This window comes from Lycorma delicatula, chromosome 8 (genome assembly GCF_047948215.1).
Source record: "Lycorma delicatula isolate Av1 chromosome 8, ASM4794821v1, whole genome shotgun sequence".
In the NCBI taxonomy this organism is placed as follows: domain Eukaryota; kingdom Metazoa; phylum Arthropoda; class Insecta; order Hemiptera; family Fulgoridae; genus Lycorma; species Lycorma delicatula.
Window position 1 is genome coordinate 17799414 of NC_134462.1, and position 18301 is coordinate 17817714.

At 26.2% G+C, this 18301-nt stretch overlaps 1 protein-coding gene across 4 annotated transcripts in view; it reads right to left on the reverse strand.

The window, feature by feature from the left end:
* Window positions 1–18301, reverse strand: part of LOC142329226 (puratrophin-1-like) — a 1606956-nt gene that overhangs the window by 18620 nt on the left and 1570035 nt on the right. For all 4 annotated transcript variants that reach the window (XM_075373630.1, XM_075373632.1, XM_075373631.1 and 1 more), the window contains 3 exons: window positions 13146–13328; window positions 4799–4993; window positions 2997–3340 (listed from right to left, as the gene is read on the reverse strand). In XM_075373630.1, coding sequence (XP_075229745.1) covers window positions 2997–3340; window positions 4799–4993; window positions 13146–13328 — 722 coding nt within the window. The remainder of the gene's footprint in view (window positions 1–2996; window positions 3341–4798; window positions 4994–13145; window positions 13329–18301) is intronic.

Sequence of the window (18301 nt, forward strand, 5' to 3'; positions counted from 1 at the left end):
AAAAAAAAAACATTAAACTCATTCACTTCTTATAGAATTTGCTATATTTTATATAAACAGGATGTGTTTAAAGAAAAAATTCAAATCATGAGAATTAAAACAAATAGAATTATATATAACTAACAAAGACATTTTTTGAAATTTTAAATTAGGGTTGCTTAAGCCATCTTATAGGAATATATACACACTGTGAATAGATTTTAGACAGAACAAGAATTAAAGCACATAAAATTTGAAACAATTTTTGGATAAAATATTTTTTAGCATTTTGACTAAGGGTTCCTTTTCAAAATAATACATAAGAATCAATACCAAGAGAAACACCAGATTGTTCAACTTGGTATAATACACGATGATATATCAGTTTGGTGGTATTTGTTTTTAGTAAATTTAAAACTATAAAAAGTCATTGTATAATGACTTTCAGGTGTTAAAAAAAGCAATAAATAAAAATGTATGTCCAAATAAAAATATTTATAAGTGTACAAATGTGTAAATCTTTGTCATGTAAATAGTAAACAAAAACATACATCTTACTTGAATAAGGAATGGTTATGTTAATTTCACCATAAAGAAACAAAACTGTTTTTGTGTCATCATTCATCAGAAATAAAACAAGAAAAATTATCAAAGACTTCAAAGTTAAAATTGTGTCAGCAGTAAGTGTAGATAGTAATTATAATAAATAACAGTACTTATGGTAACTGTAAATTCACACAGTAAAATAAAATAGTAAGGATGAATTCACCACGACTAAATTTAAAAACGTGATTTTGCTAACCAGCAAATAGTACACAATTTATTTTTATTATATTTCATTAAGATTAGGTGTTTTGTTTAACATAGTGAGGTAAAATTATTATTGTACAGTTTTTTAGATACAACACATTTCACTTAATGGTTAATTTTTTCTTAATGGGAGAATCCTTTAATTCAGTTAATTACTTTAAACTATCTAAAACAATATCATATAATATTCCAAATTAAGTACTGGTAATGAAATTATAACTATTTAAAAGCTAAGTAAATACACACATTAACTCTTTTACTGTATAACATAAAAATATCTTATTCATCTAGAGTATAGGAAAATGAAGAATTTATTAGCTGAAGAAAAGTATTATTTTTGTTTAACAGTCTTAAGATAGACTGTTAAAAGTAATGAGAATGAAAAAATTCTCAAAATCACATAGACTAGATTTTTGTTTAAGAAAACTTTTCCACTTAAGTTAGCTGTAAGAAGCTTTTCTAATGCAACCATCAAAAGCACTTCTTTGGCAAAATAAAAAAGAATCATCAAAATCAACACATTTCTGAAGAGTAGTTCTTGAATACACATAAAAAAGGCCATTTTTTTTTTCATTAAGAAAAGAAGATTTAATTATACATTGAACTGATAAAAAAAATCACCAAGATGACTTTTTAAAAAAAAAATTTATGAATTGTGTTATTTTTCCATATATAGTGACTACTTTAATTATATAAAATTTCAACCAAAAGTTGTCAATGTAGAAAAACTGATTCTCTCTGAATAAGATTTTGAGATATTGAACTCTTGGTAACCATATCTCCTGATCAATTGTAACCAAAAATTAAATGTTATTAATAATAACCTGTATTTAGAAGTAATAGTACAAAATTTCATAAAAATCAGTTAATCCAGTCTGAAGAAATCAAGCAAAATGATAACTGATAAAAAAGAACAAAAATTAGACAAATATCTCCTCCAATCCTTTGAATGAAATTGCCAAAAGTGACATACTAATATAATGGAATTATTTAATCAGTTTAAGAAAGTGACTTAGAATCCAGAAATGATTAAAAAGAAAAAAAAATTATGGCCTCACCACTTTATGGAGGTTTAAATGAGATCAAATACCATAAGAAAGAATCTTAGTTCCTAAGGAGCATTAAATTATCCTACTTTCTCAGTAAAATTTTGAAATACAATACTCCCTCGTTAAAAGGAATCTGACTTATAAAATATCTCCCAGCCTCCTAAGCCAGTTGTGATTAAAATTAATAACATTAATGTCCAATATACAGAAATAAACATACCAAAGATTTCACTCAAATTTGTGAATCAAATCTGGAGATATCAAGCATAAAAAAAAGGCCAACATATATATATATATATATATATATATATATATATATATATATATATATATATATATACATTATATATATATATATATATATATATACATTACATATATATAACATTTTTTAATGCTAAAATTGTGTTTTTTTAGATAAAGGAGTTTATAAAACAAAATCTGCAAAATTCTGAAATGAAAAATTTGACTGATTAGCCACTTTTCCTTATGCAGCAAACTACATAATCATACAGTGCAACTATATAGCTGGGAAAGTTACAAAAATAAGAGTTAAACAGAGAACCTCAAATATTTTTATTAAAGTTCGTTAAAAAGGTACGTTAAAGGAAGGAAAATTATTTTAAAACTAAAAATATGAATTAAAATCACCATGAATTTATGTGAACTATTTAAAATTTTTAAATTAGCCAATATATAGAATCAGAATTAAATTATCAGTTTTTTACTTGTTATAGAAAAATAACTGCTATTTGTTATACACTGAAGTCAACCAATTTTTCCATATTGGAAAAATTAGATTTTCTTCACACTACAGAGATCCATGAATGATTCTCCTTCATAAGGATCCGGATTTATATTATGATGAAAAAAGCTGTAGAAATTTAGTTGCAAAATATTATACATTTTATTAGAATTGTGCTACAGTTAAAAAAAATGTATATTTTTTAATTTATTTCTTGAAAAATAGAGGTTAAACTAAATTCTGAATTTGGTTCTCCAAGAAAAATCCCTCTTTGTTGTTAAATACTTACTGTTTAAAAAATAAAATTACTTTTAATCATATATAAATTAGATAAATGTGCAATAAAAAGTGAATAATATTAAAAGGTTTAGCTTAGAACTAAAAAATAAAGAAAAAAAGTTAATCAATTGTACCTTTTAGTTCCTGTTTCACTTCCTTCTGTTGTATTATCAGCAGAAGAACTGAATTTATCTTCATCTTCATAATTTTCTGTAGGGTACTGCCATGTGCATGACCTCTGTAAAGGACTTGGTCGACAGCATGTACATTCTTCTCTAATGTCATCAAGAGGATGTACAGGTGTCTGAGGTGTATCTCCTGGATCCCAGCAAGAACAAGAGTGCCCTGCTGTATGGTGAGGATTTGGTAGTGATCTCCTACGACCTGGCAACGGGGTACTGGTATTCCAACTAGGTGGTTCTACACCCAAAATACCTCTTACTTGTTCCATAGTCTCTTCACACCTACACTGAGCCACCTGTAAAAAAATCCATCAATAGGATTTAAAATAAAATACTGGAGATCAGTCAAAGGAACAAATAAAACTATGATTAATTATGATTATTTAATTATAATAATAAGCGATTATTTAAAATAATTAAGTTATATTTATTAAACTGATATTATCAAATTAGTTTTTCATTACTTAAGTGGTCACTTAAAATGTTAGTGATTTAGTTTAATTCTTTTAAATAAATTTAGTCAACACCTGAATAAATAGTACCAAATGAAACGAGTTAAACTTATAAAAAATATTGTTATTTTATATACATATATATATATGCACACACATTTTTTTGAACATTCAAATAATTCATTAACATATTGACCACTGTCTTAATAAAATTTAATGTTATATGAAATGTAAACCACCAAAATACAGTAATTGTATAAGTTAAACTTACCATATTAATTTCCAATGATTGATTTTCACGTGATCCTGCATCTTCAGTTGGTATTGAATTTTATAACTACATTACAACATATACATTTTATAACTTGTAAATTAGTCGAAACTGTTCTCTATTTTAAAATTTTTATTCGTAATAAATTTCAAAATTTTTGAAACAGAAAAAATTTTGACAATTGAAAAATTATAAAATGAATATGTTTGTATAGTTCAATACCAACTGCAGATGTGGGATACCGTAAAAATCGATTATTGGAAATTAATATGTTAAATTTAACTTTTTAATTGCTGTGTTTTGGTGGTTTATATTTTATATATATGTATAATTATAAGTTCAAATGGTTTTTGAACTTTTTTGTAGTAAAAAACACTATTTGATGGTAATATGCTTCTCATAACATTTTCCTTAATTATGACAGTCTTTGTTTTAATAAGAAAATCAGGGGAACTGTATAACAGAATATAAATTCAGATCACTGTGAACTAAATTTAAACCTACTTGTTATGTATCATAACCAAACAGCCATAGGAAACCTAACATGGGGTAAGTTATTCTTGAAAATTACATAACTGTTCTATATAACAAACTTTTCTGGCATTTAGTTAGATCTTAATACTTTTCACAACGATAAAATATGAAAATTAGTATTAAACCTTCTTTAACACCCAACCTTCAATCTGGAAAACCACAAAACGTTCTGTCAGGATTACCATACCTAAGCTGCAATGTCTCTATTTTAAGGACTGAGAATTAACTTTTTCAATTTCTTCATCCTACTATAGTGTAACACTCATGCTGTCACACATTGCCCAGAGAGATATTATATTGAGATCTATAAGGACTCATGAAAGTAAGATTTACTGACAGAGCTGACCAACTACAATTGTACCCATTTGACAGCAACAGTATGCGTTAAAAATGATAACATTCAGTAAAGCATTAATTTAAAGGTAACAAGTTTTGTAATTTATTTACAAAAAATATAACTATTATAGATTCTATTTAAATATAAATGTATATATTACCTTGCATTGTTCAAGTAGTTTGTCGTTTGAAAGTTTCTTTGCGAGAGAGAGCATTTCAGTAAAATGTTCAGGAGCAAGAGGTGGATGAGCCATCAGATATTGTCGCAATTGTTTTATACTCTGTTCTGTGCTGCTGTTGTCTTCTGGTTTTACTCTTGACATGTATTTCATAGCCTCTAATGCCCATTCGTAGGCCTACATGGGAAAAAATGATTAAAAATATAAAAATAAATTTAGTATTTGCTTAGTAGATTACTATATAATATTTCAAATACGTACACTGATTTTTGTATACATTGTAAACATTATTTTAAAATATTTTACAACAAATAAAATAAATATTAATGTTTATATGTTTGTTAAATGGACGTTTTAATGTTAGTGTTCATGTTTGTTAATTATACTAAATGCTTAAAAGAAAGTTTAAGGTATCAAATAAATATAAGGAAAAAAGTAAACAAAAAACAAACATGTCATAAACTAAAGATTGTGGATGTAATATCATATGATGTAATAACTTCATTATATTATTTAAATTTTCCTTAATCTGTTGTTTAACATTTAAAAAAAATATATGCATGATAAAAACAATTTTAATAAAGAAGTAAACAATGATAAGTAATGTACTTTTATGTCAAATTCTACATATTAAAACATTTATTTTTTAATATTTTTATTATGGTCGCATCAACAATTAAAAAAAAGTTATTAGCAACTATCAGTGTAATCTAACTGTACTGGTCTTGAACAAACTCAGGCTAACCATTCCTGAGACGTGTGGTTAATTGAAACCCTACCACTAAAGAACACCAGTATCCATGATCTAGTATTCAAATCTGAATAAAAGCAACTAGCTATATTAGGATTTGAACCTGAGAACTTTGACTTCGAAATCAGATGATTTACAACAACTTTACCACTAGACCAACCCGCTGGTTTAAAACATTTATTAATGTAAACTTTTATAAATTATAAATTAATTTATTGTTCAAAATTTTTTAATGTATACTTATATAAATTAAACCGTTACAAAATTAAATAGCTCAATAACTTTTCCTACTGAGTAGAGACAATGTATAACTGCTCGTGACTGTTACTGCTTGGGGTAAAGTGTGAGAGATAAAATAACATAGTGATGTCATATATTATGTAATTTTAGTTGTTGTGTGATGAGTTTGTATACAACCCTTCTTCCATCTGTCTATTCTTATGTCAAAACATTGCTTACTGAGGAATAATTATGGGTGATAAACAATATTGTTTATATATATAAACCATTGTTTTCCATAGAAAGGGGTTTATTAATTTGTTTCTTCATATTACCTGTCCCAGTCTTTCTTATGGTTTGGGTTGTAAAGCACCTGTACAAAAATTACTCTAGACAAGAGTTAATTTCTCTGAGAGTAATGATGTTTACTATAATAAGTCCCTAGAGTAAACAGAGTAAAAGAGCTGCTTATAACTCTAAATATTACCTGTGATTTTGGACAGTATGACATTACACTGTATGAAATAATACATTATTTGTCTTGTTGAATTACATGATTTTTTTTTTTAATAATTCTAACCCTAGAAAATTTGTCAAGAAAAAAGTAAAATACTTTTACTTTCTTACCAAATGGATTCCAATTAAATGAAATTTAAAAACAGTAGATTAATTAAATTAGGTTCAATATTTTTAATTTTAATTTGACTTTATCATCATATTTTTTACTACCTTTAGGCAGGTTCTTGGTACTACATTATTTTTATTCTACTCTATTTTTTCCTTTTTTAATTCAATGCGGTTTTATACCTTCGAGTTCCTAATAATGCCAATTTTCGTAGATTGTCTTTTTCTTTATACATTTTTTACTGATCTTCTAACACTATTTAATCAACTGTTCTTATCTCATGATATGTCCCAACCAGTTAAAATTCTACATTCAAACTAATCAAAATTTTTCTTTCAAAGATCTTTAGGAATTAGACCATCATCTTTAAAAAGATTTTACACAGGTACTTTTGACTACCTGCTATCATATACTCAATCTGTGAAAGTGCTGATAATTAGCCTTAAAAGATCTTTAGAGTTCTATTTTTTAAAGTGATTTGTTTAGCAGTTAATAATTTTAAAGCATCTTTTTTAACATAAAAAAATTATTCCATAACAGTTACATTGTTTTTCTTTTTCTTTGTTAATTATTAAACATAATACTAAATTACCTTTATATCATAAATTTTAAGTTAATGAAAGTATAGTAAAGAAATGAATTGTACACAAAATAACAATAATTTTGTTTATATTTATTTATTTCATAACAACTTGTAATCAGTAATAAAGATAATTGATAAAAATGTTATGAAATACTTAAATCTTTTTAAATTATTTATGACTATAAACAATTTTAATAAAAATAAATAAATAAAACATTTTTTGCTAAATAAGTCTGAATTAGATTGAATATTTTTATGATTAGAAAACAGACCTTGAAATAATTATTAATTAACACCTATAAAATTATTAAGTAATAATAATAAAAACTTTTGTAAAATGTTACTAAAATTTTTTAGTTTATTAAATATCTTTGAAATATAACTATTAAAAATTTGAACTCTTAAAAAAATAATTCATCATAAATCTTAAAGCCAGTTTGAAAATGTTATTATTTAAACATAAAAGAATTATTAGTTATTTTAAATATCTCAATATTTATTTACTTTTAGCAACAACAACAACAACAACAACCTGTTGACACCCAATAAACAGCTGCTGATAGAGGATAATGGAATTTTGTAGTGTGTGAAAAAATGCCAGGCCTGAACAGGGTTTGAACCTGGAACCTCTGGTTAAAAGGCAGAGATGCTACCACTTTCCCACTGAGACTGGTATGATAAGAATAATACAGAAGTAATCGTTTGAAGATTACATAATCTTAATTCTGTGAATATTATTTATTTTATTTTTGTACAAATATAGCAAAATAGTTTAATGTTTACTTTTCCATATGTTAAAACCTGGCTGAATCAGATATATTTTAAAGCTCGCAGAGGAATAAAAACTGTCTTCTAGCTGTCATTTTTTGTTAAAGACTAATTAATAACACATTCTAGCTTGGTAATCCACAATTCTGATAGACACACACACACACACACACACACACACACACACACACACACACACACACACACACACACACACACACACACTCACACACACACACACACAGAGAGAGAGAGAGAGAGAGAGAGAGAGAGAGAGAGAGAGAGAGAGAGAGAGAGAGAGAGAGAGAGAGAGAGAGAGAGAGAGAGAGAGAGAGAGAGAGAGAGAGAGAGAGAGAGAGAGAGAGAGAGAGAGAGAGAGAGAGAGAGAGAGAGAGAGAGAGAGAGAGAGAGAGAGAGAGAGAGAGAGAGAGAGAGAGAGAGAGAGAGAGAGAGAGAGAGAGAGAGAGAGAGAGAGAGAGAGAGAGAGAGAGAGAGAGAGAGAGAGAGTGAGAGAGTGAGAGAGAGAGAGAGAGAGACACAGACACAGACACAGACACAGACACAGACACAGACACAGACACACATACACATACACACATACATACATACATATATATATATATATATATATATATATATATATATATATATATAGTCAAAATTTCTATATCTTAAAAGATTAATTAGAGAACTATGCTTTATTTTACAGAGATATTAATAATGATAAAAAATTCAAATAGTACAGAGTTTAAAAAGAAAATATGGAAATAGTCACAGTAGAAAACACTCATAGTAATTTTTTAAATTAAAATATTTTCCAAATATGAAAATACCTTCATAAAAATATACCAAGAACTTTTTTATTAGTAAGGTTCCTTTTGAAATAAAAAGAAGATTAAAAAAGTATTAAAACAGTGTATTGACCTAAATAAATTCGATGAATACTTATATTTTTAGAAAGATTAAAAAAACTGTTTTCAAACTTGTTTTGACCAAGCAAAGCAGCTTGAAGGAGCCCACAGAAATAACAGTGTATATCAGACAGGGATATACGGATGGAAAATAAATATTTAATAATGTTTACAAGATCATAAAAACAAGTATATAAAAAGCAAGATCTAAACATATTTTAGAAAATATAAATTTTATTTATAGACATAAAATTTTACAAAAACAAAATAATAAACGAACTAAAACAACAGAGATTGGATATACTATAAAATTACATATGTAAATGCTTTTCTTTTTTAATCTTTTTAAGATGGTTGTCATGAACTAAAAGATATTAAAAAATATCTTTAAAAAAGATCATCAGTGGTTTTAAGCCACCTTGGAGAAGGTATTCCTGATTAGCTATGAAAGGCTCTTTGAAAAAAAAATATTTTGCCACTTTGAGTCATTTTTTTTTTAATATTTAATATTTAAATTTTAAATTGTTAACAAATTTTGTCATGTTGTTGAGTGTATATGGTTAGAATTTTATTTTAACTTTTCAAGGAAAAATTGTATGATTTCATATTGTTCAAAACATTTTGGTTTATTACAAAGGTTACTTTTATTTTTTTGCCGTTTTAAACAAATTAACTTAAAAATTTCTCAGGTCAGTTTAATTAAAATATAAAATCATTTTTTTTTATAAAACAATATTATTTTTTGATGAACTTTTAAATAATACTAATTAAAAAATGTTTAAACTGATTTTTTTTTGCATCCTGTTAAAAATTTATATAAGTATGTAACCAAATAATTTCATTAATGTTTTTGAATTATGAAATATTTTATCTTATTTTTTATATCTTCAAATATTTAGCTTAATATTTTAAAAGTATTTTTATTTTAAATGACATCTATTTTTAATGTTATTGTGTATTTTGTGATGCTGTTCTGATCAAAGTTTTTCACGTTTTCCCTTTTTCCACTTAAGCAACTAGTGACGCAGTTCCTTTTTCCATCCCTTTATTAGTATACCTACGTATTCCTAACATGATCTATATAAAGAATTATTATCTATGAAGAGGAATTAAAGATTTATTTATTTATGCAGTGGTTGAAGTCAATTTGATCATACCCCAAGAATTTACCATCACATGGAACATCCATAAATTTTACAATATTGGTAAAAGGATTGTTATTATTATCACTAAGGTGAAAACTTTCCATGAAATTTGTTACATCTACTGTAGAAGTACAATGTATTTGTTTTACCCAAATTTATAGTTTTATTATTGCAATTCAGTCACTGAACAGTATAAAAATAACTCATTTTTATAAAAATGATTTTTCCCTAAAATAATTCATTTTAGTTAAAAATTCAAATTTAACTTTACATGATAGAATTTTTAAAAATTTACATTCAAACTGAATAAATTTATATAATGTTATCTTTTATCTAGGCATCAATCAGGAAGGTTAGGTAAATACATTATTTTGTTATTTAAAAGAATAAGTGATATAACGTAATGGAAAAAAATTTACCTGATGTAAGATATGAAAAAATAATCTACAAACTGATTCCTTCATGATTCTTAAAACCAATTATTTAAAAGAAAAACACAATTAATTAATAGATGATTAGTAACCTCAAAACACTGCAATGATGTAAGAGATGAATATAATAATGATAATTATTAATTAGATAAATAAAATTTAACAAACTTACAACTGCATGTTATAGCCTGATGCATCCATACGAAAATTATTAAATTCAAAACAACTATTGTAACAACTCTGCTAAGTTAAGAAATTCACTGGATATCAGTTAACCTGGTTCTAAAATATCAACTACTAGTCAGACTTAGACTGAACATAAATGCAATCTAGTATTCAAAGTGAGATAAGAGTAATGAATATTTGAATTACTAAGTCATATCAGTAACAATGTATTATCTAACATGGAGGTTTATTGGGAAAGTATTGTAAAATTCTATTCAATTATTACAATTGTTTAAATTTAGGTAAACCTATATAAACAATTAAGTATTTACTTATGTATTTATATTATATAATTAGTAATATATTGTTTATTTTGTACATCAGAATTTATTTACCGAGTTCCAAAACAAATAATATTCATAGCCTATTTGTCTACTTTCCCCTCTCTTTTTGTTCTGTCACACACACACACACACACACACACACACACACACACACACACACACACACACACACACACACACACACACACACACACACACACACACACACACACACACACGCACACATGCACACACGCACACACACACGCGCGCACGCACGCACGCGCGCGCGCGCGCGCATAAATACCTTTTATATTTAAAATTTAAAAATTTTATTTTTTGACCTTACTCATGACTATTTCTAAAAAAATAATAAAGTAAAATTAGCCAAAAGTTTTCACTTCCTTCCTAGAAAATTACAACTTTGCTTATTTTGAATTATGGCTGTATTTTTTAAATGATTTTAAAAATTCTATTTTTAAATCTATTATCACCAATTAGGGATTATTTTTTTAAAAATTAATTTTACCTGAATGCTTCCCATTAAGAATGCGAATTTCCAAAATGAGAAAGTTCTGTTTTTCAGGAACATGAAGCAATAATCCCACCATTCAGCTTTCATAAAATTCTTCACAAGTATAAAACTAATCAGCTTTTTTGTATTTATTTATCAATGTATCATAAAATTAGAAATAAATATCTTTACATAACAATGTGAAAAAAAGAACTCAAAATTTTGGTTATTGTTTTCTAATATATAGTAATTATTTTATTGTAAAGATTCAAATAGAGTTAAAAATTATTAAATTGAGTTTTTCAAAAATGAATTTCATAACTTGACTGGGATACCCATTTTTGATATGATTTATAATAATAACAATCAGATAAAAAGATTTATTCATTTAATCATAGGTGGAGGGTCGGGCAAGAGGTTGAGGAGGCCTAAAGAGGATTACCTCTGTTTAAGTGAATCAGAGGTGATTAGATATCGCCTGGATTAGATCTGTTAAAAATTTAGAACTTTTATTTAATAAGTAAAATTTGAATCTCAACTTCGTGCAATTTACTAAATTCAATTGGAAATAACTTTGAAATGTGTGTATTTTTCATGATTGAGGAAGAGTAAGCAAACTCATGATGCTAAACTAATTAATTTTTAAACCTTTTGTTTGCTAATTATTAATCAGGAAACTAATAATGTTTACACAAACATATTACTAATTCTTTCATATGCTTCATAAAGATCCAATTAATTCTTTTATTATTCACTATAATATATATGTTCAGAATGCTAATAAAGTATGAGAACTGATAAGTAACTTTCAAATGTTAAACATAAAAAAATGAAATTTAGCACATTCTGGTTTCAAAATGATCTATTTTTTGGTATGAAACTATCTTATCCCAAGCCCCCATATGGAACAACTCAAATATTTTAAAAAGAAAGGATAAGAATTGTACCATATCAATTTAAAAGATGTTAAAAAACTAATATTTTGTCATAAAAAAACTTCAAATTACAATAACCCTAACCAAAATTTCAAAAATGACAAAAAAGTGCATTTCAAATTCTTGTAATGGTATCAAACCAAAAAAGCTGACAACACAGTTGTAGGACTCTCCCATCATGCAAATTTTTCTGATGCACTACTTACACACACATACACAGACAACTTAATTAAAAATATTTATCATTTTATTTAAATATAATTTTTTCTGCAACATCTGTACATCAGTGCTACACTAGCACTCCTTGCGGTGACAGGGGGTACTACTGATGCAGTATACCCACTTAGCCACTAGTTTAGAGCGTTTTTTTGGGATGGGGTGCAATTTTCAAAAAACGTTTTTAAAAAAAATATTATTTTTTAATTAAAAAATGTGCCTAAGAAAAATAAGACCTTACTTAGGCAAAATCTTGAGATACCGAAGGTGACTTTGCTCTACAGCCTTGCTCCCTTGATCTTTTAAGTTGAACAATTAATGGCATCAATTCCGTATATACAGAAGTAATCTGACCAAGTTTGGTCAAAATCGGTTCAGTAGTTCTGGAGATATAAGGTATGAGACACTGAACACACACACATGTACATACAAACATCTGAAAAAATTCTGTCTGGTTTTTTGGGTTCCTTAGGTGTCAAAACATCAGGATCTGGTGAAAACCGCATATGTCCAAACTGGACACATTACAATACTTTCTTTCTACAGCTATAGCTCTGCTACAGCATTAGAAGGGAAAGTAAAAATAAATATTTTGAGGTAGCAATATTTTTTAAATTTCATTTCTTTTTTTGTATTAAATGGTTGAAAAGTTATTTAAGGATTTCCACTTTATTAATGTTCTGTTAAATAAAAATTTTAATTATAATATAAATATAAAATAAATTTAATGCAATTATTCATACCCTGTCTAAAAGATAGAAACATCTCGAAGTATCTTCTAAACGTTCTCTTGTATCTTCAAGACGTTCACTAAAGCCTCGAAGATGATGCTTCAATGATCTTGCTAAATCTTTTAAACCTGATCCTTTATCTGGTGGACAATCTTTTGCTTCTTCCAGTAAATCACCACCTTTATCTAAGTGTCTCTGTAAATAAAAGAAAAAAATCAATTATTTACCTAAATTTTCCTAAAATTTGTTATTAGTTCTTAAAGGAGTAGATTAAAAATCTGTTTGCTTATCTTCTAATAAACAAGGTGTTTTTTCTTTAACTTTTCTTATAAATTAAAATTAGCTTCAGTTTTTCAGTCTGCCTTATAAAAATTAATCAAAGGGTCAAAACTGTTTCATATGTTCCCATTTGTTGAATAAAATTGAAATTTCCCTTATCTAGTACACATTTTAACATTTATTCTATTCTGTTATAAATTATCTGAGTACCTAATTGGAAGCATGAGATGTTAGTTCCATAGCACAATAGAATTTAAAAAATATATGGTAATTTTCACATTTATTTGACTCCTGATTTCATTTAAATTGTATAAATAATATTTTTATTGAAATATGAGTGAATGAAATTAAAAAAAATTATTTGTTTGATAAAAAATAAATAAAAGTAATTTTGAAATATTAAAAAAGTTTTAATAATATTATAATCTTTTATTTAACAAAAAAATATTTTAGAAAACATTGATTTTTTCATAAATAATCTAAATTTTTTGTTTAATTAAACAAAACTGATTTTCCTATTTCAAATTTTAAAGAAAACATGAAATCTTGTACTATGTTATTTCATTAATAGCAATAATAAATAAAATAAATTTAAAAAATATTCCAAAAAATAGTCTACAATCTGAAAACTAGTACTTTATCAATTCTTTAACTGTAAAACTGACATACAGTTGAGAACATGTTACTTTAAAGAAAAATAAAAAAATATTATTTTTCATATCTCCTAGGCTACTGTGAAAAGGCTATGTATGTGATATAACATTGTTTCTTGATAGAAAGGGTGTACATTAATTTGTTGCTTTACATTGTCTATCCAGATATTTCTTATGACTGTAATGAGTGTAAATCAGCTGAGGTATAAAAGTCAATGATCACTATTTCTCTCTCAGATATGTTCATTATATGTCCACTTTCTATATGAACAAAATTAAATCATCACTTTTAGAACCTAATATCACTTGAATTTTGATGGCTTTGTATAGTGATGTAATTTGATTCAATAACAAAGGATATGGGAGATCACTTCACTCCTCATGCTTTTTAGCAAGCATAGGTTGTTTGTAATTATTTAGCATGGTTACATTATTTCTGGGAGTAAGTTGTGACTGATATAATATTCCCTATAACTTTTACGATTACAGCACTAATTTTCAATTTTTTTATTTGTTTAAACTAGATTTTAAAAACATGTAAGCTGTATAAAAAATGCTATTTCTAAGAAACATTAAAGATAGAAAATCTGTAACTTTATAAAAATATGAAATGAGATCAACATAAAAAGATTTATATAAATTTGGCTAGAATCTATCTAATGTTAGAATATATATATATATAAAATGTTTTTCCTCAAGTTTTTTTGTGTAAAAGTATTCTAAATATTAGAATTCCATCTGACTAGATACTGTTATGCTACATCAATCTAAAATAGGCAATGATAATGACCAAAAAAATGAATAATATCTACAAATCATATTCATACATGGTTTCGAAGTTTTTGTTAAAAAAATTTCCCACATAATATATGCAGAAAAACTTGATCTGACATCATGGGAAATTTGCGCAACAAAATAAAAATAAATGTATTAAAATTAATTATTTTCTGAAGATTAAGAATAATTTTTTTATTTTTGTTTTTCCTAATGTGTACGTAGCAATCTGTTCAACTAGTTAACAATAAGCAACCGCCCTCACAGCCCAGTGAGATGAGAATGATATTTAATGAGGTCTTTATGTACTCAGGTCAACCATTCCTGAGACATGTTCGTTAAATGAACCCTACATCAGTATTCACTATCTAATATTGAAATCTATGTAAAAACAACTGGCTTTTATTAGGATCTGAACCTCAGATCTTTTAACTTTGAAAATCATCTGTTTTGCAACAACTGATTTGCATCGACAAATTAACCACTAGACTAGCCTAAGTGGATTAAATATTATTTGAATATAAATTAAAAAATACCTCAAATTAAAACTTCCTCTTTTTTTCATATTATTAAAAATTCAAAATTTTTTTATAGAATTAATAAAAATGAATAGCATCAACTTACTCAATGAAATGGTAGTAATATCATAACTTTGAAAAAACTGTTAATGGATTTTAAAAACACGATTATCACAGATGGTTTGTATTACATTTTATAATAAATACTTTTTATAACCGTTTCAATAATACCAACGACAACCGGAAGTACAGCTTATATATATAAATATATACTAAAGGGTGAAAGCATATGAAAAGAAAAGTTCAAAACACAAATGTATCAAATCAATTAAAATTAGTTTGAATATAAAAAGAAGTATCATATGACACCACGTCCTTGTCTGTATTCTGTATATGCTTTTCTTTTTTTTTTTTATAAACCGACAACAGTGATATAGTAATGTAATAGGGGAAGAAGATTGAGGGAAGTAGTTTCAGTGAGAGTACTGAACAATTATATGCCATGTAGAAGAGCAGCTGTTAAACCACCTGGTGGTTGTGACAGTGGGGAGATATGAGAGTAAGTGAGAGTGAGCAAAATTGAATACCAGACCCCTTATTTAGTACTTGAATCATCCCCTCTGCCATTAATGTTCACAACTCTCTCAATCAAATATTCAAAAATATCTGCTTATCATTTTGGATCAAAATAATTTCTTTAAAAAATATATATATATATATAAACACATCATCACATGTAAATATATGTGATATTAAAATATAATCATTATGATATATTGTCATACAGAATATCATGAATTTTTAATAACGAATTATGAAACAATTACGTACAATTAAGAGTCTTTATTTATTTAATAATATTATAGATATGACCCTTAATAAAGTAAAGCAATCTGCTCTTGAATTTTTAATTTCCTGCCTATTCCTGGCTTATTCCAGTGCTTCCTGGATAACTACATATAGTTATATTTTAAAAGATGGTGGTTAATTTTCTGAAAATAATTTGATTATTTATGAATGCGTTGTAGGTTTTTAATTCGCTTTAATAATGTTTTCTCTAAAACACTGAAGAAAATCGAAATCGTTTTTACGCAATATCAATCCTGAACAAATTTAAAAAAAAAAATATAATCAATGCCCATAAATAAAATATATTTTACTCAAATTCAAATAAAATAGGTTCGGTTAATCGTCTGATATAAGGCCAAAAGCAGTGCGACACATGTATATCTACATACGTACGTACATACATACTTTTTTTTATCTAGATGTACTAGTTAGACCCTAAAACGTTAAAACTTGTAAAAACCTCGATACACCACTTTTGATATAATCACTATACGTTTCTCTTTAATATAGCTATTCTAGCTACATTCGCTGGGAAAGTAAAAACTAAACGAAAACACAATTTAATACTATATATATAATTATGTTAAAACCTAAAATTGTACACCTTTGACATTATAAACAAATTTTTATTATATAACAGTTGGCATTTCACATCTTTTATTTAAATTATCGTTATTTATTTTCTTTATTTTATATTGTTTAAGATTGCACAATAGTAAATCTTTAGCTCATTGGTGCAGTTATTTTTTATAAAATGTTATTATTATTACAGTTTAAGATAAAAGTATCGACTAATATCGATGTAAAATGTAATTTTAGACAAAAAGTTTAGTTTGCGATTAATAACCTTGGTTAATCCTTGGTATAACTTTTACCAAAAAAAGGGATGCAAAAGGGCAAAAATATATCAGTAGTGGCTTTTAGATTTTCTTTATGTAAATGGATTGTATTATTTTACGATTGCTTCATTCAATCGGGCAAATAAAAGGCAACAAAATTTAACGAGGTATTTAACACGAAATATAATTACAGAAAATTACAGACAATCAAGATGTGTAATTGTGATTCGTTTACTACGTACGGGGTTATTTTTTTATATTCTTCTAACACGTATAAATAAACAAATAATTTCTACTGAGAATTAATTTACATTAAATAAAACAATCTTACTTTCTTCGTAAAAACAACTTTGCAAACATGATTGAATTTAATATAGATACTGTGCAAGAAATGACGTATAAATTATACATACTTCACAAGGAGTAAATTTTACTGAAATTGTATGCATCAGATGTAGAATACCAAGTAGCTTTCTATCAAAATTTCCATAGAATATTACATTTATAAATTATAAGTTTTGTTCTCAACAGAATTAAATGTACATAAAATAATCAGCAAAATGTTGAAAAACTTTCCCTGTAAAGTTATGTGATCAATAGTGACGGTAGTTTTGTGGTCTGGGGGATGTGAAACGCGTCGAAATTTTCCGGAAGTCGAGTCATGGTACTCATTACATTAGGTAGCTTTCTTATGAAATGTACCTAAAAATACGTTATTATTGATGAAAAATAGCAAAAACTGTCAAAGGATGAAACAAAAACAAGATTTTTTGGGAATCTTTTTTGAGTAGTTATATTATACATACAACCTTCAGATCTTTTCTTCAAGGAACTTTTTGATATATATGTATGAAAAATTTAAAAATAATCGGTCAGATAGTTTTTGCATAATAATTTTGTAATCCTGATTTAAAAATAAAAATGTACTTTTCCAAATTGTGTAGAGCCTAAAATAAAGTCTCTAGATTCTTGAAAATTTAATCATTTATAAAAGAGGAGTCAAAATTTCAAATGCATTTAAAAAAAATTAAAATTAGGAGGATTTAACAAAAAATCGGTTAATTAGGAGAGCTTAAAGAATTTTTCAAATATACTTGCAATATTGTGTGTAAAATTTAATAACAAAAATTTTTTCTCTCGATCTTTTCTCTAAAATGAACAGTTAATGTTTAGAAATAGGAGAAAAAATGGATTTTTAAAATTTTTTATATTTCGTTTAATAAAAATTTAAGCACACCTTTTTCAGCTGGCGCATA